The sequence below is a fragment of the Phaenicophaeus curvirostris genome, chromosome 1 (genome assembly GCF_032191515.1).
Source record: "Phaenicophaeus curvirostris isolate KB17595 chromosome 1, BPBGC_Pcur_1.0, whole genome shotgun sequence".
Lineage (NCBI taxonomy): Eukaryota > Metazoa > Chordata > Aves > Cuculiformes > Cuculidae > Phaenicophaeus > Phaenicophaeus curvirostris.
This window is the reverse complement of record NC_091392.1, coordinates 206,167,957-206,187,711: the sequence shown is the minus strand read 5'-3', so window position 1 is coordinate 206,187,711 and position 19,755 is coordinate 206,167,957. Positions and strand designations below refer to the sequence as shown.

General features: G+C 44.9%; 1 protein-coding gene across 8 annotated transcripts in view; it reads left to right on the top strand.

Moving 5' to 3' along the window:
* Positions 1 to 2,377: 2,377 nt before the first annotated feature.
* YAP1 (Yes1 associated transcriptional regulator) overlaps positions 2,378 to 19,755 on the top strand; it is a 92,033-nt gene continuing 74,655 nt past the window's right edge. For 2 of the 8 annotated variants that reach the window (XM_069883520.1, XM_069883521.1), the window contains exons 1-2: positions 2,379 to 2,914; positions 7,900 to 8,147. In XM_069883520.1, the coding sequence (XP_069739621.1) occupies positions 2,627 to 2,914; positions 7,900 to 8,147 (536 nt within the window). In that variant the 5' untranslated portion in view covers positions 2,379 to 2,626. Of the gene's footprint in view, positions 2,915 to 7,899; positions 8,148 to 19,755 lie in introns of all 8 variants that reach the window. The other 6 variants (XM_069883515.1, XM_069883517.1, XM_069883519.1 and 3 more) reach the window with 5 other exon arrangements.

Genomic DNA, 19,755 nt, shown 5'->3' with positions numbered 1-19,755 from the left:
TTCTCTGTCCACGTCGATGCGACTGTGTGGTTAGAGTTTGTGTCCCTTTTCTGGTCACATCGACGTAACTGCGTGGTTACACTTTCGTGTCATTTCTCTTTTCACATCAATGACACTGTGGTTACAGTTTTGCATCCTTTCTCTGTCCACATCGATGTGAGTGTGTGGTTAGGGTTTTGTGTCCCTTTTCTGATCACATCAATGTGACTGAGTCATTACAGTTTTGTGTCTCTTCTCTGTCCACATCGATGTGACTGGGTGGCTACAGTTCTGTGTCCCTTTTCCATTCACATTGATGTGACTGGGTGGTTAGAGTTCTGTGTCCCCTCTCCGTTCACCTTGACTTCACTGTTTGCTTACATTTTTGTGCCATTTCTCTGTTCAGGTTGATGTGACTGTAGTTACAGTTTTGTGTCCCTTCTCTGTCCACGTCGATGTGACTGTGTGGTTAGGGTTTTGTGTCCCTTTTCTGATCACATCAATGCGACTGAGTCGTTACAGTTTTGTGTCTCTTCTCTGTCCACATCGATGTCACTGGGTGGTTACACTTCTGTGTCCTTTTTCCATTCACATCAATGTGACTGTGCTTACACTTTTGTGTCTCTTCTGCATTCACTCCATTCACGCTGATGTGACTCTGGTCACAGTTGTGTGTCCCTTTTCCATTCACATCAATGTGACTGTGCAGTTACAGTTCCGTGTCCCTTCCCTGTTCATGTCAATGTCACTGCTTGGTTACAGTTCTGTGTCCCCTCTCTGTTCACCTTGATTTCACTGCTTGCTTACATTTTTGTGTCCCTTTTCCATTCACATCGATGTGACTGTGGTTACAGTTTTGTGTCCCTTCTCTGTCCACGTCGATGTGACTGTGTGGTTAGAGCTTGTGTCCCTTTTCTGGTCACACTGATGTGGCTACGTGGTTACATTTTCGTGTCATTTCTCTTTTCACATCAATGACACTGTGGTTACAGTTTTGCATCCTTTCTCTGTCCACATCGATGTGAGTGCGTGGTTAGGGTTTTGTGTCCCTTTTCTGATCACATCAATGTGACTGAGTCATTACAGTTTTGTGTCTCTTCTCTGTCCACATCGATGTGACTGGGTGGCTACAGTTGTGTCCCTTTTCCATTCACATTGATGTGACTGAGTGGTTACAGTTCTGTGTCCCCTCTCTGTTCACATTGACTTAACTGCTTGCTTACATTTTTGTGCCATTTCTCTGTTCAGGTTGATGTGACTGTAGTTACAGTTTTGTGTCCCTTCTCTGTCCACGTCGATGTGACTGTGTGGTTAGGGTTTTGTGTCCCTTTTCTGATCACATCAATGCGACTGAGTCGTTACAGTTTTGTGTCTCTTCTCTGTCCACATCGATGTCACTGGGTGGTTACACTTCTGTGTCCTTTTTCCATTCACATCGATGTGACTGTGCTTACACTTTTGTGTCTCTTCTCCATTCACGCTGATGTGACTCTGGTCACAGTTTTGTGTCCCTTCTCTGTCCACCTCGATGTGACTGTGTGGTTAGAGCTTGTGTCCCTTTTCTGGTCACACTGATGTGACTGCGTGGTTACATTTTCGTGCCATTTCTCTATGATTCTATGAGTGCAGTTACAGTTCTGTGTCCCTTCTCTGGTCACATCAACGTGACCGGGTACAGTTTGTGTCTCTTCTCCATCCACCTCCATGTAACTCCGGTTTCAGTTCTATGTCCCCTTTCTGCTCCCAGCGCTGTGACTCTTGGCTACAGCCCCGTGTCCTTTCCCTGTTCCACCACTGCTCGCTCCCGGTTCCCTGTCCCCTCTCCGCCTTTCAAAGCCACATTTCCCGGAGCTCCTTTCCTGGCAGTTTGGCCTCCCCCTTCCCTCTGGCGCTTTATCCAATAAAAGCCCAATTCTCTACTTCTCATCCCTTTTTTTTCAGCCGGGTTTTCACACCCACGACGCGTGAAGGCAAGGAAAAGCCTCTTAATTCGAGTGAAATCCCTGCGGAAGGCGGAGAACCCGCCTCGCTCCCAACCTCCATCCCGGCTGGAAGTTGGGAGAGAAGTTCGGGACGAGAGAGAGGGGGGTGGGGTAAATCTTTTGGTTGGCGGCACCGCTTTCCGTCACTAAGCAGTGCGGGCGGGCGGGAGCCGGGAGAGAGGCGGAGAGGGGGCGGCGGGGCGGGCGAGCGAGTCGAGGTGACCGCGAGCTGAAGAAGGGGGAGAGTCCGGGGAGGGGGGGGGGAGGGGGGGGTCGGGAGGCACCCCCGCCCTCGTGTCGCGGGAGGCGGTGCGGGCGGGCGCGCGCAGGAGGGCGCGCTCGGCCGGATCCGGTGCGGGCGGGCCCGGCGGGGGCGGAGCCGGCGGCGGCCCGAGAGTGATTCGGGCGGGCGTAACTGCGAACTTTTGTTTGCAAAGTGTTGTGCGAGTTCGGTTTCCGCCGCCGGGACGGAGGCGCCGGCCGGGCTGGGCCGAGCTCAGGGCGAACCCCCGCGCGGCTCCGCAGTCGTTTCAACCCCCCCCCACCGCCCCGGGGCCGCGCTTTTTCAGGACCGGTGATTTTTGCGGAGCGGGGTATGCGGGGTCGCGGATCCGCGCTCTGAGCCCCGCGAGGAGAAAGAGCCCCGGGGGGGTCCCGGCGGAGCCATGGATCCCGGGCAGCCCCAGCAGCCGCAGGCAGCGCAGCCCCCGGCCCCGCAGCAGCCGCCGGGGGCTCCGCCGGGGCCGCCGCCGCAGCCCCCGGGCTCGGGGCCCCCCCCGGCCGGGCACCAGGTCGTGCATGTGCGGGGCGACTCGGAAACCGACCTGGAAGCGCTTTTCAACGCCGTCATGAACCCGAAAGGCGCCAACGTGCCCCACACGCTGCCCATGCGGCTCCGCAAGCTGCCCGACTCCTTCTTCAAGCCGCCCGAGCCCAAGGCGCACTCCCGCCAGGTGAGGGGCAGGGGCCCTGCCCTCCTCCAACTCTCCCCTCCTGCCTCGCGTTCTCTTCCTCCCTCTCTGCCCTCCCTCTCTCCCTCCCGCATTCCTCCTCCTCCTTCCCCCTCCTCCCTCCCCCCCTTCCTCTCCCTTCTTTCCTTCTTTCCCTCCCTCTCTCCCCTCCTTCCCTTATTCCCTCCCTCCCTTCCTTCTACTTCCTCCCTCTCCCTCCCGTGTTTCCTTCTCCCTTCCTTCCCTCTCCCTTCCCTCCCTCTCCCTTCCCTCCCTCTCCCTTCCCTCCCTCTCCCTTCCCTCCCTCTCCCTTCCCTCCCTCTCCCTTCCCTCCCTCTCCCTTCCCTCCCTCTCCCTTCCCTCTCCCTTCCCTCCCTCTCCCTTCCCTCCCTCTCCCTTCCCTCCCTCTCCCTTCCCTCCCTCTCCCTCCTCCCTCTCCCTTCCTCCCTCTCCCTTCCCTCCCTCTCCCCTTCCCTCCCTCTCCCTCCCTCTCCCCCCTCTCCCTTCCCTCCCTCTCCCTTCCCTCCCTCTCCCTTCCCTCCCTCTCCCTTCCCTCCCTCTCCCTTCCCTCCCTCTCCCTTCCCTCCCTCTCCCTTCCCTCCCTCTCCCTTCCCTCCCTCTCCCTTCCCTCCCTTCTTCCTTTCCCTCCTCCCCGATTCCCTCCCTCTCCTCCCTCTCTCCCCGCTTCCCTTATTCCCTCTCTCTCTCTCCCTCTCTTCTCACTTCCCTTATTCCTTCTCTCTCTCCCTCCCTTCCCCACTCACCTCCCTCCCTCCCTCTCCCCCTTCCATCCCCACTCACCCCCCTCCCTCTCCCCCTCCATCCCTTATTCCCTCCCTCTCCCTCCCTCCCTCTCTCTCCCCCTTCCTTCCCCACTCACCCCCCTCCCTCTCCCCCTCCATCCCTTATTCCCTTCCTCTCTCCCTCCCTCTCTCTCCCTTCCTTCCCCACTCACTTCTCTCTCTCCCTCTCCCTCCCTTATTCCCTCCCTCTCCCTCCCTCCTTTATTCCCTCCCTCTCCCTCCCTCCTTTATTCCCTCCCTCTCCCTCCCTCCTTTATTCCCTCCCTCTCCCTCCCTTATTCCCTCCCTCTCCCTTCCTTCTCCACTCACCTCCCTCCCTCTCCCCCCTCCATCCCTTATTCCTTCCTTCCCTCCCTCTTTCTCTTCCTTCTTTTATTCCCTTTATTTCCCTTCCTTTCCTACTCCCCTCTCTCTCCCCCTCCTCCCAGTGGAGGCTCTTTGGGGCTGGGGGAGCGCCCGACTGGGGCTGCGGCGTGGTCACTGCCTTCTTTCTCCCCTGCATTAGAATAACAGCCCCTTTTTTTAAGCCATAATACACGGTAATTTTGCATAAATCATGGGATCGTAGAATGGGTCGGGTTGGAAGGGACCTAAAGATCAAGCTCATTGCTTATTAATTTCATCTCATGTGCATTTCTCCAAAGTCACCCTATGTTGTGGTAAACATCCTGGAAAACCACCCTCAAGTTTCCTTCTGAAATGGAATTTTCCTTTTTCTGCACGGAAATATCTTCTAAACTCCTCAAACACAGCATCGCTCTCTGTAAAGGCCTCAGTACTCGCTGAATTTTGTATTTGATAACCCCAAAATGGAAACTCTGTACAATCCCATTTGATAAGAAGAACGGCCAACGAATACAGAAACATAGAATGGTTTGGGTTGGAAGGGGCCTTAAAGATCATCCAGTTTTAAGCCCTTTGCCATGGGCAGGGACGCTTCCCACCCGACCAGGCTGATCAAGGCCCCATCCAACCTGGCCTTGAACACTTCCAGGGATGGGGCTGTCACAACTTCCCTGGGCAACCTGGGCCGGTGTCTCACCACCCCTGGAATCAAGAATTTCTTCCTTATGTCTCATCTAAATCTTTTCCCTTCCAGTTTAAAGCCATTTCCCCTCATCCTGTCACTCCACACCCTTGTAAAAAGTCCCTCCCCAGCTTTCTTGTAGCCCCTTCAGGTACTGGGAGGCTGCTATGACATCTCCTTGAAGCCTTCTTTTATCCAGGTTGGAGAAGGGGGGGAGTAGTGTCCTGTGCGCCCCTGACTCCTCAAACTTTGTTCTCGCTTTGCTTTGGAAATTGGGATGGATCTTGCTGTGGGGTCCCAATCCTCTTGGCTGCCTGTTGAGGAGGGGGAGTGTGTGTAACCATGGAATGGTTTGGGTTGGAAGGGACCTTAAAGATCATCCAGTCATAGAACTACTGTCACTGCTGTTCCCTGCAATGTCAAGTCGTATCGTTGCCTTTTCCAATGGATTCTACATGGCTCTGTCCTGGGCAGCTTCAAACAGGGTTTGATTTATTTGTATTGTCTGCAATAAGGAGTGTTCTTCTGTTGCTCGTTGCAAACAGATTCGTTGTGATTATCAAACGCAGTCGTTCCAAGATGTTATGCCAGTAATAAGGCGTAAAGTTTATTCTTGTCTGCCTCGCATTCAAATTCTGTTCCTTTTGCTTTTTCAGTTAATCTCTACCCACACCACAGCAGCTGTGATAATGCTCAACAAAACTATTTAATCTAAAATTCAGAGTCGATTGCAATCCTCGAGAAAATACGCATTAAAAGTCTATCGTGTTCTAGAATCGTAGAATGAGTTGAAAGGGACCTTAAAGCCCATCCAGCTTCAACCCCCCCGCTGTTCCAACACCTCCCACCAGCCCAGGCTGCTCAAGGCAAACCTCCCTCCCATCCCACAATATGGATGTGGCTTTTCCACCATTTCATCACTGCGCTGGGTTGAGGAGGATTAACCACCTCCTCCCCCTCCCTCCACCACACACACATCTCTCAGAACTGAATTCTCGAGTCGAGTTCACCCCCCCCCCCCCCCTTCTCTCCCCCCCGGGAGTGGCATGGGACGTCCCGGGGCCACACAGGGCATGGGGCTGGCGAGACCATTCCCCGGGACTAGGGGGGAACGAGGGGGGGGGCTGAGGTTTTGGTCTCTGAGCAGAGTTTCTTGTGTGCCAAGCCCCAAGTGTTGGTGTGAATACGGCTGGAAGTTAATGTTTAGGCTGCTGTTCCCAACTTTTGGAAGGAGGCTGTGCCTACTCGAGCGTTTTATTAAGTAATGAACTTTGTTGCGAAGCTATAAAGTAGGTTTTATTATTGGCTATTGTCACTGTATCTGCATAGTCAGTAGGAGTGAAACTTGCTGGTGCCTGGTACTCTTGTTGTTAAGGGTCTGTCAACATTTCCATTAATAAACTTCTCTTTTGAAGGATTTATAACTTGGCTTCAGAAGTTCACTGCAGGCTGAACCTTGGCATACACTCCTTCAGCCTAGGAGTTAATTCATTTTCCAAATACTCAAAAAAATCGACCTGGCCTTCGTATTGCAAGACTGAAAAGAAAATTGAAAGGGGTGGGGCTGAGTTGCTTCTATACTTTTGTTTGCTTCTGACTTGCAGACCTTCAACTGAAATCTAGCAAGGAATAAGGTTATTGTGTGTTTCTGAGTTCAAGTTTTATCGCAGTTCCATTGTGCGCAAATGCAAGCTGGTATACATTCAGCTAGCGCTTGGTACCGTGTCTTGTTCAGTACAGTAACTGTTCTGAAATGCACTTTACGTGGGTCACGTTCATACAACTTGTACTTCTAAACTTAGCGTTATCTTGTTTGCATGTGTTATTCTTCATCTGTAATGCATATTCACTTGGATCACCTTTACTTGTGCTGGTCAGTGATTCCTAAAACGTAAACTTGAAATCCAGCTAAAGCCAGAGAATCATTCGCCTAATTCTGGACTGATTTAAAATAAAACTGTTTTCATTTTCCTTTTTGTTTAGTTATGCCACAGCAATATTCTGTTTAACAGAAAAGGTCTTTAAGTTTCTGTAATTCCCTGTTTCTCAAGAATGAAGCTGTTTCAAATTCAGTTGATTTACAGCTTGAGTATTTTGTTTAAATCTAAATGTTAAATTAGTTATTTCTAATTCAATAGATGAAACTGTGTGTGCTTGCATACAGCCGTAGTGAAACAGAATTGTCGGTCTCCATGGGGCTGTATAAATGGGGCCTCATGTGTGGTGCAATGCCTCGCGTACAGAGGTGTGGCAAGGGCTGATAGCTGCATCTTATTACAGGTGTCCATGTTTGGGTATATCTACAAAGTCAATTAATCCATAAACACATAAGCTAGAAGTCAATATTGCCTTAATCCAGTTTTCGGAGCTGCTTTTTCTGTTTCACAGCAGACACGTATTTACTACTGGCAAAGACGTTCTGTGTACTTGTGACTGATGAATGGTTTTGTGAGTCATTTTTGATTGACTGGTTCAACAGTTTGTTGAAGCTTTGCTTTGGATAAAGTACAGGCAGACTCTTCATGAGCTCCTGATGCGCTTAAGAACGATTGTGTGTGGGTTAAGAAATCTCGTGTGCAGTCTTGTAAAAGGTTTTTTTTTACGATTGATTTCAGGAGTCTTCCTCCATTGGAAGTCACCGCTGTTGGCTGGCATTTCTTTGTTGCTCTTCTCGTTGTGTAATCATTTAACCCCCTCAGGAGGGTGTATGTGTGGTGTCCTTGCATCCCCACACCTCCCATTTCTAAACGAGAGTGGGAAATTATGTCCTCTTGCAGAAAGTGTGATGGCAGTGGGTGGGCACAGTCCAGCAATGAACCATGCGATTTGCTGTGTGAGGTCTGCTGACAGGAGACGTGGTTTTTGTTTTTTTTCTTAACCCTACACCAAGGAGTAATAACTTTAGTTTTGAAAATAAAACTGAAGGCATTTAGCGCATACTTGTAGTTAATATTTCTTGACTTACACAAGGGCTGTTGCGATGCTAAAGTAACCAACCTACTTGGAGGCCCTCTTGAACAGCAACAACTGGAAAGCACGCAGAACTTTAGAACTTCTGAATTTCTTCTGAAGGATTCATTTAAAGTGAAATGTCTTCTGACAGCTGTGTTTCTGCTGAAATGTAAGACTCTTAATGGGAATAATTTCACTCCTGACAGGCCAGCACTGATGCAGGGACAGCAGGAGCCCTGACCCCTCAGCATGTCCGAGCTCATTCCTCTCCAGCATCGCTGCAGCTCGGAGCTGTTTCTCCAGGGACGCTTACACCCTCTGGAGTAGTGACTGGACCTGGAGCTCCATCCTCTCAACATCTCCGCCAGTCTTCATTTGAGATCCCTGATGATGTACCTTTGCCGCCAGGTTGGGAGATGGCTAAGACACCATCTGGACAGAGATACTTTCTTAAGTAAGTACAACTTGTTAGCTGTGTGTCTGGTGTTCTTTGGAGAGTGTTTTTATTTTTGTTTTTTTTCTTTTCATGTTATTTTGTTTTGGTTTTTACAGTCTTTGAATGTTAGTAAATTTTGTTGTGCTTAAAATGCATATTTTTAAGAACGTGCTCCTGAGTTTAAGTAGGAAAGCCTAGCACTTCAGTATTTCTCCCATATCAACTCTCTGCTGTTTCTGAAAACTGTATGGTACTCTGTATATTTACCCTATCTTCATCTTGGCTGATGAGTGTTATCCATTAGATTGTATACTGAAAATACATGAAATGTGCATAGTGATTTTTAAACAATGTGACTTTCAGATTTGCTGCATGTTGCCAGAGTCCTCATGCAGGTTGAAATACATTTTACCTCATTTATATTATACAGATGTAGAAATACGGAATAACTTCAGAAACAATTGCAGTGAGAATATATCAGGACTTACTATTTTTTGAAGAGGGACAGTTGTGAAAGCACACAATCAACATTTTTGCCTCCTCTCTATGAGGAAATTAACATCTGTGTTTGATGGCAGCATTTGAGTCAATAACTCTTAACTCTTCTACATTCCCTGCAGTGAAAGGGAAATTGCAGAAGGTCTAACATTGTTTCTTGTTCCTCCAGCTGTAGCTTTTTCACACAGTGAAATTAGTATCACCTTTTCTATAACTAGAGAGAGGCTACGCATGCCAGCCATCTGACACCTAATCCATCAGAGTGCAATTTCTTTTATGCTCTGTAGTTTTCTAAAACAGCAGGACCTTGTCCTTCTTTCTGAAAGTGTGCCCACCAAGACACATAATTGGCCCTCAAATATTTTGATTATATTATGAAGATTTTTTTTAACTGCAAATCTCTAAATTACCCATTGAATGTCATTTTTGGGGCCAGGAGAGGGGAGCGGCAGCACAGTGTCTTATTTATGTAAAACTTGTTTCTGCCAAGAGAAACATCTTTATCCCTACCTTTATTGCAAAAGCATAGTCACTAATGTGCGCATTTGATTGAAGAAGTTGAGTTTGTGGCTTCAAGAACAAATTTACATTGTCTACAGGAAAAATGGAACTTGCAGAACTACTTAAAACTCTTCCTTGTTCCTATAGTGATGGCGTTTCCTTACAGAGAAGTTAGCACCGCTTTTTTAACAAAAAAGAGGTTACAGCAGTTGTCTGACGTGGTTTGAGCCTGCAGGTTACTTAGTGAAAAGAATCTTTCTGTATTAGGAATGTGAAAATGAGCACTAGCTATAGATCTTGAAGATGTGGTATTTTCTTTGGAGAAATGGAACAAATCAGGGTATTTTAGAATGTGATCTCTTCAGTGGGCAAAAATGGAATTGGTTTTGAACTGTGTAAGTTTATGCCACTTGAAAGCCGTAGCTCGTTGGACCTTGAGGAAAGCACAGGCTGAGTTTTGAAATGAAAAGCAAACTTTGTTTTGACTGTGCTCGGGAGAGCTCTTGCAGAGCAGCTTATGAAGCATGAAAAATCGATGCTTGATTTTTAAGTTTTAATTCTTAAGTGTGTGTTTTTGATAACACTGTCAATTTTACAGAAGATAGAACAGATTGAGATGCAAAATGTCTTCACGATCCTATAATTGATTTTTAAAACTATGCTCATTCAGGTGAAATCAGAGTGAAAGGTTTGTTCTTGGAAAGTTTTTCGGCAGTTTCATTATTGCCACAAAAGAATCTCTTCGTTGTTTTTTTTTTTTGCAAGTTTTTTTTGTCCTTTCTTGCTGTCCTGGTATCCATTTCAAAGGGTCAGGTTTCAGCGAGAACAATAAAGAGCCTGAGACTGGAAAGTACACACAAGTCTGGCAAACTCATCTGCATGAGCAAGATCGTTTGTTCTCAACTAGACATCCAAAGTAAATGATTGAAAGAGCTGCTAGCTGTGAAGGATGTGTCTTGAAGGGGAAAGGAGTGGAAACAAACCAGGTTGTTAGGAAGAAAAATAAAGGCTGTACTTTTTGAACCTCTCCCTGCTGGGTCACATGCTGACCTTGGGGGATTTTAAACAGCTTAATGGGCTGTTTTCTTTTGGCTTTCCTTGGGTGATACTGTGGTATGGGAGAGTCTAATGAGGACAGTTGTGAAGGCTCTATTCACACTTGGAAGAACATTTGTCGTTCTTAAAAGATGGTTTAAAACTACAGGTGAGATCCATTAGCTTTGTTTGAGTTCTTGAACATTTGTAAAGAACGTTTTGTGTACTAGCAAAGTGTTTGCTTTGTATGTTTAGGAAATCCAAAGAAATATAAGAATAGCAAGTTTCTATTTCAGAAGCTTTTTTCAGTGTTGAATGATTATTTTTAGATCATATCTACAAACTTGTTAAAACTCACATCTTGTCTAGTTATACCTTAAACTATTGCTTGAAGCATGAGTGCTAAGATTCCTGATGCTAAATACAGTTAATGAGATTGCTCCTACTATATATTCTGTTAGTAGTATATATTCTATAATATATTCTAGCATGGCCACGTGGTTGAGAGGGGGCGATTCTCCCTCTCTGCTCTCTTGTAAGACCCCGCTTGGGGTACTGTGTCCGTCGTGGAATCTCAAGCATAAGAAGGATATCAGGCTGTTGGAATGGGTGTCAAGCTCCGTCAGGGGAGGTTCAGACTGGGCATCAGAAAAAAATTTTTCACAGAAAGGGTCATTGGGCACTGGCAGAGCCTGCCCAGGGAAGTGGTGGAGTCCTCATCCCTGGAGGTATTTAAGAGACAGGTGGATGACGTGCTCAGAGACATGATTTAGTGGTTGATAGGAATGGTTGGGCTCGATGATCCTGGAGGTCTTTCCCAACCTAGTGATTCTGTGGGTCCAGAGGAGGGCCACAAAGATGATGAGAGGGCTGGAGCATCTCTGGCACAGGGACAGGCTGAGAGAGTTGAGGTTGTTCAGCCTGGAGAAGGCTCCAGGGAGACCTTATAGTGGCCTTTCCAGTGCCTGAAGGGACCTACAAGAAAGCTGGGGAGGGACTTTTTCCAAGGGCATAGAGGACTAGGATGAGGGGGAGTGACTTTGAATTGCAGAGGGGCAGATTTAGACTAGACATAAAGAAGTTCTTCAGGATGAGGGTGGTGTGGCACTGGCACGGGTTGCCCAGGAAAATTGTCGCTGCCTCCTCCCTGTAGGTGTTGAAGGCCAAATTGGAAGGGGAATTGATCAGCTGGTCTGGTGGGAGGTGTCCCTGCCCATGGCAGGGGGGGTTGGAACTGGATGATCTTTAGGGTCCCTTCCAACCCAAACTATTGTTTGATTCTCTGTGCAGATTTTTGGTGTCTCTTCCAAGTATTCATCCTTTTTGTTGGGTTGAGTACATTGCATTTTGTTTCCATTTGCTCTGTTCTGTAGCCACTCCATGAACAGTCTGGTAATCAGGCTCTAGAAATATCTTTGCAGAATAGGTAACAGTAATAGATTTTTTCCAGATGTCAGTAAGCCTTATGGTTATATAATATGCTTATACTACAGTGCAAGCAGAATAATGTAAAATTGAGTACCATACTTAGAATGGCTTCCATTCGTCAGTAGGTCAAGCACTGCAATTATAGTAGTTTGCGCAAAGAAATAGAAGTAGTACGTATGGAAGAGAAAATTCTTCTTTATATGTAAAGATACATGCACAGAGTTATTTGGCATATATTTTATATACGCACACCATACAGCTATCCATGCATATTAACAGAGGGTGAGAGTGGTAGTGTAGGGTCTGAACCAGAACTACTCTTGTAAATCAGTCTTTTGTCTAGAAAATAGAGTCTTTTGTGTACGAATACCCAACATATGATTTGCCAGAATTCATAGAATAGTTTTGGTTGGAAGGGACCTTAATCTAGTTCCAACACCTCCCACCAGACCATGGTGCCCAAGGCCTCATCCAACCTGGCCTTCAACACCTCCAGGGATGGGGCAGCCACAACTTCCCTGGGAAACCTGGGCCAGCGCGTGAACAATTTCTTCCTAATGTCTAATCTCAGTTTTCTCCCTTCCAATTTAAAACCATTCTCTCTCATCCTATCAGTCATTAGCGTTCATCCCACAGTTACGAGTAGGACTCCGAGGAGTTGTACTGATAGCAGGACTAATCTTCCGTTAGTGAAAATACAGGTGATTTTGGCCAGTGAGGTAAGACATGCTTGCTGCACAACTAGTTAAAATAATTCTGGTTTCTACTGAAACTGCTATTTAAATAGAACTCATTAGTTAAGTCTCGTCTGGTTAGTAAGTGGTCACGTCTGAGTCATCTCAGCATTGCAGTGCAGTAAGCTGGAGCCCATTCTTAAACATGCCTGGCTTGGTTTGTGTGGCGATGTCAACTGCGTCGCTTTTTAACCGCTTCCTGTCAGCCAGCTGCTGGTTGACATTTCAGTGAACTATGGAGAAAGATAGGAGATTGCTCTCCAAGCAGAAGATAATATGGCATGGGAGGGGCAGGACAACAACTTGCAGGAGGAAAAAAAAGGTTTTGCTCAATTTTAGAATTACTTTCATATCATAACTTAGCGTTGTGCTTTTAAATCTTACCAAGCCTTTGTAATGCCTCTTCTCATTTTGTAGTGTGAGGAAAAGTTATCTGATTGTCCAGCAAACAAGTCTGGTAATTATTTTTCCCACAGGAAGTAGTTCTTGCAAGCAGTTTATCAACAACTTCCTATTTTTTTCTGTGAAGTGTTGAATGACTTCCTGAAGGAGGCCAAGGTGGTTTTCATTAGTATCTCTGGGTGTGTTTGAGGTGTTTACCCATCTGGCAGAAACCTTAAAAATAGATTGCTGTTAAATGTTTCTTATATGCCCTATACAAAGATATGGCTTTGGATGTTATAAAAATGAATCGTTTTAAGATAACGGGGAGGTTTGTTGCTGTGCCTTTTTTTTCCCCTCATGTCACACATGAAAAATACGCAGGGATGCTATTAATTTTCTCTTGCATCCCCTTTTTGCCCCTGATTGGAACTATCCACTACACCAGTATCACATAGAATCATAGAATAGTTTGGGTTGGAAAGGACCTTAAAGATCATCTAGTTCCAATCCCCTGCCATGGGCAGGGACATCCCACTAGATCAGGTTACCCAAGGCCTCATCCAACCTGGCCTTGAACACCTTCCTCCTCTTCTCTTCCCCACCCTGCCAAAGTAATCTTAGTCTTCCAGAGCAGATGATGTTTATTGGAAAAACTGCTCCTGCAGTTGCATATTTTATTAAATACCTTAATTTACTGCAGAAATGCGTATTCAGGATCACCAGGCTGAGACAGTTGGGGTTGTTCAGCCTGGAGAAGAGAAGTCTGTGGGGAAATCTTAGAGTGGCCTTCCAGTACCTGAAGGGGCTACAAGAAAGCTGGGGAGAGACTTTTACAAGGGCATGGAGTGATAGGACAAGAGGGAATGGCTTTAAATTGGAAGGGGGAAGATTTAGATTAGATGTTAGGAAGAAATTCTTCACACTGAGGATGATGAGGCACTGGCCCAGGTTGCCCAGGGGAGTTGTGGCTGTCCCATCCCTGGAGGTGTTGAAGGCCAGGTTGGATGGAGCCTTAGGACACCTCCATGGTGGGAGCTGTCTCTGCCCATGTCAGGGGGGTTGGAACAGTATGATCTGTAAGATCCCTTCCAACCTAAACCATTTTATGATTCTATATTTATGGTTCTGTTAGTTCAGGCTAGTTTGCTATTAAAAGAGCTTTTATTGTTGGGAGCAAAAACTGCACCCGCTGCTTTTTATGGGTTTGTCACTTTTTCATGATTTTTATACTAAAAAGCAGTTGAAGATTTTTGTTTGCAAAGTTTTCTATTTAATATATCACATTAATTTAAATTTCATATTGAGGAATTCTGAATATTTATGAAAATATTTGTAAGATCAATGATTTGACAGAAAAAATGCCGTCAGATTTGTATAGGAGAAAAAAGGCATTGTTGGTTTTGGAACCTAACTGGAATAAAAAGGTGTTAGTTTAAATGCTTTTAGAGTAAAACACACTGTGATATGTTTTTGGCAATTTAAGATGTTTTGTCTTGAAAGACAGTCATGGTACTACTAAGTGTGCATCTTTTCTGAATCCTGTGAATGATAATACAAACTACTTGGAATATGGAATCGTTCTAAAGATTTCTGTATCTTTAAAAGGGCAGAGGAAGAGTAAGTGCAACCCTGCCTTGTTTGTGTTAGCGCTGTGAGGAGGAGTACATCTTCAGCCCTCTGAAGTCACAGAACTTGCAGCCAACTTAGTGGGTGGGCATCATGGATGCAATGGCACATGATGCTTTTCTTTTGTTTAGTTTCACTTTACTTAAGAAAAGTTGCAAATGGTGGTATCCATACATTCAGTACCCTGGCCTGCAAGGTAATTCTAGAAGACTATTCCAAGAACATTAATAAGTTTGAGTTCAGGTAAACCAAAAACATCCTCTGTGGTTTTCGCTATAGTATTTTCCTTGTATTTATAACCATACTGGCATTTATTATCTTCAGAAGAAACTAGAACTGGAGAAAAATACTGGATCTGTGACAGTTGTAATTTAATAATTAAATTATCCCTAAGGGTTTTCTCATTTATTTATTTATTTATTTAAATTTGCTGTTGGTCTGTACCTTCTTTCCCTCCACAAGTTTTGTCTTGCAATATCTCTCTCAAAACCAGTCTTTGTGCCTTATAGGGTGCCTGCTGAAGTCTTTCCATTACTCTAAAAAGTTCTGGATTAAAACTTCACTGAGAGCTTCTACTGCCAGCTGTAGGAAACATAATGTGAATATAATTCTTACAAATCTAAAGAGGAGCTGAAAATGCGTGCAGTGGAGAGATATAGCAATGGCATACTTGGAAAAAAAAAGGTTGTATTAATGCAGTGCTCATTAAGGAGTAAAAATGCAATTGTTTCAGGTGGCAAATACATAAACCTAAACCTCAACTTCTGTTATGGAATGGGTCAGAATTATTGTTGAGAACACTGGTGTAGTTTTGATTTATATGCGTTAAATGCCTAATGCTGTTTTACAGCAATACTTTCTTATCTCCTGAATCAAGTTTGAGATCAGTTTTATCTTCTTGTGGTCTGAAATCTTCATATTATATTGAAAGCTATAATTGTGACTGAGATCTTTATTCACTAGTCTTTTATAATGAGAACTCTTAGAGTCTTTCAGATCAGTAATAGGGTGCTTCTGATAGAGGTTATCAGAATTTCATGTTTAGAAAGATTTTTTGTTCTTAAACTCTCCTCATGAAACGTTTTGTCAGTCTGTGTTTGGTTAAAAGCAGGAGCATCAAGCTCTCTGGGAGCAATTACACTGCTATGGAACCACTTCTGTTTTCTCAGGTCTTGACCTCTTCTAGAGACAAACAAGAATTTGATATAAATCAAGATGAGTGTCTTCTGGACTCTGCTATCCTTTCGCCTTTCTTCTTGTGAACAGCAAAGAAAGTAAAGAATTACAGTTGTGGTTTTTTTAGTAGTCATCTGCTTTGTAGCATAGGGTAATCTGTAACCCATCAGTCACATTGTGGAAATTCCCACTTGATAGAAAGCAGTAAAATAGAAAGAGGATGTAAATTTGAAAGTTCCCTTGAAAGTAAGAGAGCTGCTACTCCACCAGTTGTTGCAAAACATACTTGTAATGGGGAAATGCAGTTGAACTGGTCGGTGGCGTACGTGGGCAAAATCATACCTAATTTCACCAGATTCATCTAAGTCTCTTTGCTCTGTTGGGCATGAAAACAAATCCATAGCTTTAAACGTCCAAGTATAAAATCTCAATTTATAGTTTGCTTCGTTTCTGTCTGCAGTCATGGCACAACAGCTGTGTGAGAGCTGACACAGTGCAAACAAAGTATAATTTTCACTCAGTTTATCCATTTTTACAGTGGGCTTTCAGAGAAAGTAACTTATTAGCACTGGAAATGCTAAAAAATTTAACTGCAGGACCTATATCAGGTCACAGGTAAAATTAAAGCAGAGTTCCTAGTTTTCTCCCAAATAAACATTTTAACATATTAGATGTAAACAGTTACTGGATGGTGCCTGAGAGAGCATAATGTGTTACTCAAGGCTGAGATACAAGCTTAACTGTTAAACCTAGTCTGATATTAACACCAAGCAGTTCCTGTCAGAACTGGGGTTAGAACTGGATGCCTTTCCCCACAGCCAACCAAGTCACAAAATAAAAAATGAGGTAAACAGCCATAGAGAGCTTTCAGCCAAAACTAGAGATGTTTCTCTTCTTTTTATATGCGGCCAGACCACTGCATATGTTTATCTTCATAGCTGGGAACAAATTCAGATGATGTCATTTGATTTAGTTTAACCTTTTGAAAGCGATAGCTACTTGGTTCTCTTGATTTTGTATCTGTGTGTTTTTATAAATTCCAACATCTTTGCATTTATTGTTTGTACAGGCCAACTCTCTGCTTTCACTGTTTGTGTAAAGGCGATCCCCTCTTTTTAAAGTGTGGGTTTTTTGGTTTTTTTTTTTTCAATTTCTTTTCTTTCCTCCAAAAACGCTGCTCATGATTATGTAAACCGTAATACTTAAGATGACTTTTTTTTTTTTCATTTGTAAATTCTAATTAAATTTTGTAGAATCATAGAATGGTTTGGGCTGGAAAGGACATTAAAGATCAACCAGTTCCAACCCCCCTGCCATGGGCAGGGACACCTCCCACCAGACAAGGCTGCTCAAGGCCCCATCCAACCTGGCCTTCAACACTTCCAGGGATGGGGCATCCACAGCTTCCCTGGGCAATCTGTGCCAGTGTCTCATCACCCTCATTGTGAACAATTTCTTCCTAATGTCTAATCTAAATCTCCCCCCTTCCAATTTCAAGCCATTCCCCCTCATCCTATAACTTCATGCCCTTGTAAAAAGCTTGAGAGAGCTCCCTGGCTTTCTTGGAAGCCCCATTCAGGTACTGGAAAGCTGCTCTGAGGTCTCCCTGCAGCCTTCTCTTCTCGAGGTTCAACAACCCCAACTCTCTCAGCCTGTCCTCCTAGCAGAGGTGCTCCAGCCCTCAGATCGTCTTTGTGACCCTCCTCTGGACGTGTTCCAACAGTTCCATATCCTCCTTCTGCTGAGGATTCCAGAATTGGACACAATATTCCAGCTGGGGTCTTAAGAGAGCAGAGTAGAGAGGGAGAATCACCTCCCTCTCCCTGCTGATCACGCCTCTTTTGATGCAGCCTGGGATATGATTGGCCTTCTGGGCCACGAGCACAAATTGCTGGCTCGTGTTGAGCTTCTCATGAATTAGCACCCCCAAGTCCTTCTCTGCAGGGCTGCTCTCAATCACATTGTCCCGCATTCTGTACTGAAACCGTGCATTGCCCTGACCCAGGCGTAGGAACTTGCACTCCACCTTGTTGAACCTCATGATGTTCTCACAGCCCCACTTTTCCAGCCTGTCCAGCTCCCTCTGGATGACGTCCCGTCCTTCTGGTGTGGCAACTGCACCACTCAGCTTGGTGTCATCTGCTGACTTGCTAAGTGTGCACTCAATCTCGCTGTCAATATCATTGATGAAGGTATTAAACAGCACTGGTCCCAGTATGGATTCCTGAGGGACACCACTTGTTAGAGATCTCCATCTGGACATCGAGCCGTTGCCCACTACTCTTTGAATGCAACCATGCAGCCAATTCCTTATCCATTGAACAGTACACCCGTCAAATCCATATCTCTCCAATTTAGAGAGAAAGGTGTTGTAGGGGACCATGTTAAAGGCTTTACAGAAGTCCAGATGACTGACATCCATTGCTTTTCCTGTGTCCACTGTTCAACCCATCATAGACAGCACCTGTGAAATTTCCACTTTGAAATCTTCAGGAGTTTTCTGTGAGTAGCAGTCCTCTGGCAGTTGGCTCCAGGATGTGGTCAGGATGGCATCTAGTTGTCCCAAGGCGAGAGAAGGCTCTGGGGAGACCACAGGGTGACCTTTCAGTACCTGAAGGGACCCTCCAAGAAAGCTGGGGATGGACTTTTTATAAGGGTATGGAGTGATAGGATGGGGATGAATGGCTTTAAGTTGGAAGGGGGCAAGATGGCAGGGGATTTGGAACTGGTTGATACTTAAGGTCACTTCTAACACAGATTATTCTATGATTCTATGTAATGGCAGGACATCCTCTTACAAACCACTTGCCTAACCCTCCTTTTGATGCAAGGTCATAGTCGGAAATTAAGTAGGAATCTGTAGCATGGAGGAAATGTGGCTTTATTAGGAAAATGATACTTAATAGCTTTTTTTGGTATATAAAATTAGAGTTTTATTTGGAGAAGAGGACTTTTATGAAAGGTGCGACTAGGCTGTATCACTGTTTCATGGCCTCCTGAACTAGAATACTTCTTGGAGTATGTTTTTTGGGATTCACTGTGCTGGTGTTTTATTTGGCTTCTCACTAAGTTACTTCAGGCTGTGTTTTAGGTGAGCATAGGTAGGTTTGCTAAATTGCTGGTTAAGTCAAGCTACCTTGAAAAGCAAAACCTTTCCCACTGCAATGCCTGTCAGTCACACCAGTTGCTACAGAAACAAAGCAATCTTGAAAACAGTTTTGGACTTTGCTTTAATATCACTGCTGAGACTTTGCTGTGTCATAGTGAAAGCCCAGCTCTTTGTTGTTGGGTCTCTGTCTCAGTAACTTAGATTAGTGGTTTAGTTATTCATTATTACCTTGAGGTGTCACTGTGTTTTTTTCTGCTGATCTGTTTTACAGGAAAGTCGAGTGAAGGTTATTTACTGATGCTAGTTTATCTCTAATGGGTTCTGATTTATGGAGAGCTTCGTTGGAAATCTGTCTGCACTGCACAAGTTTATTTAAGTAGTGTTGCTGCTTTAAGGACGCCTTTCCCTTTCTAATTGCCTGTTGTAACTGAAATGTTAAGTAAACTTTTTGCCTTTTTCAGCTATGTTGTAAAATTAGACATTTATGACGTAATAAAACCTTATCTGAAGAAAACGAGCATAGGTTGTATAGGCAAAATGGAATTCTTTGGATAAAGAAATGTATTTCAATCGCAGATATATTTTCTTATATGATCTCGCTTCTCAACTTTTGGTTTTCTAATTTGTTCTTGTTTGAAAACCTTAGTGGGCAAGGCCTCTGAAATTACTTTCATCCCAATGTTTATATTGTGAGAAGTAGAGTAAAAGAGAAATTTCTTTCAATAGTCCCTAACTGTTGATGGTATGGTTCATATAGTTGGTAGACCTAGATATCCGACGCATGCGTAATTCAGTGGTGATGTTCTTTTTAATTACAAAATATTTGTCATTGTCAGAGTAATCAGCTTTGTATGAATTAAGGCTATTTAATATTATTGTTGATGGTATAGACAGTGAGATGGAGTGCACCCTCAGCAGGTTTGCAGGTGACAGCAAGCTGATTGGTGCAGTTATCACATCAGAAGGATGGGATGTAATCCAGAGGGACCTGGAGAAGTGGGCCCGTGTGAGCCGCATGAGGTTCAACAAGGCCACATGCAAGGTCCTACGCCTGGGTTGGGGCAATCTCCAATTTCAGTGCAGTTTGGGGATGATGTGGTTGAGAGCAGCCCTGAGGAGAAGCACTTGGGGTGCT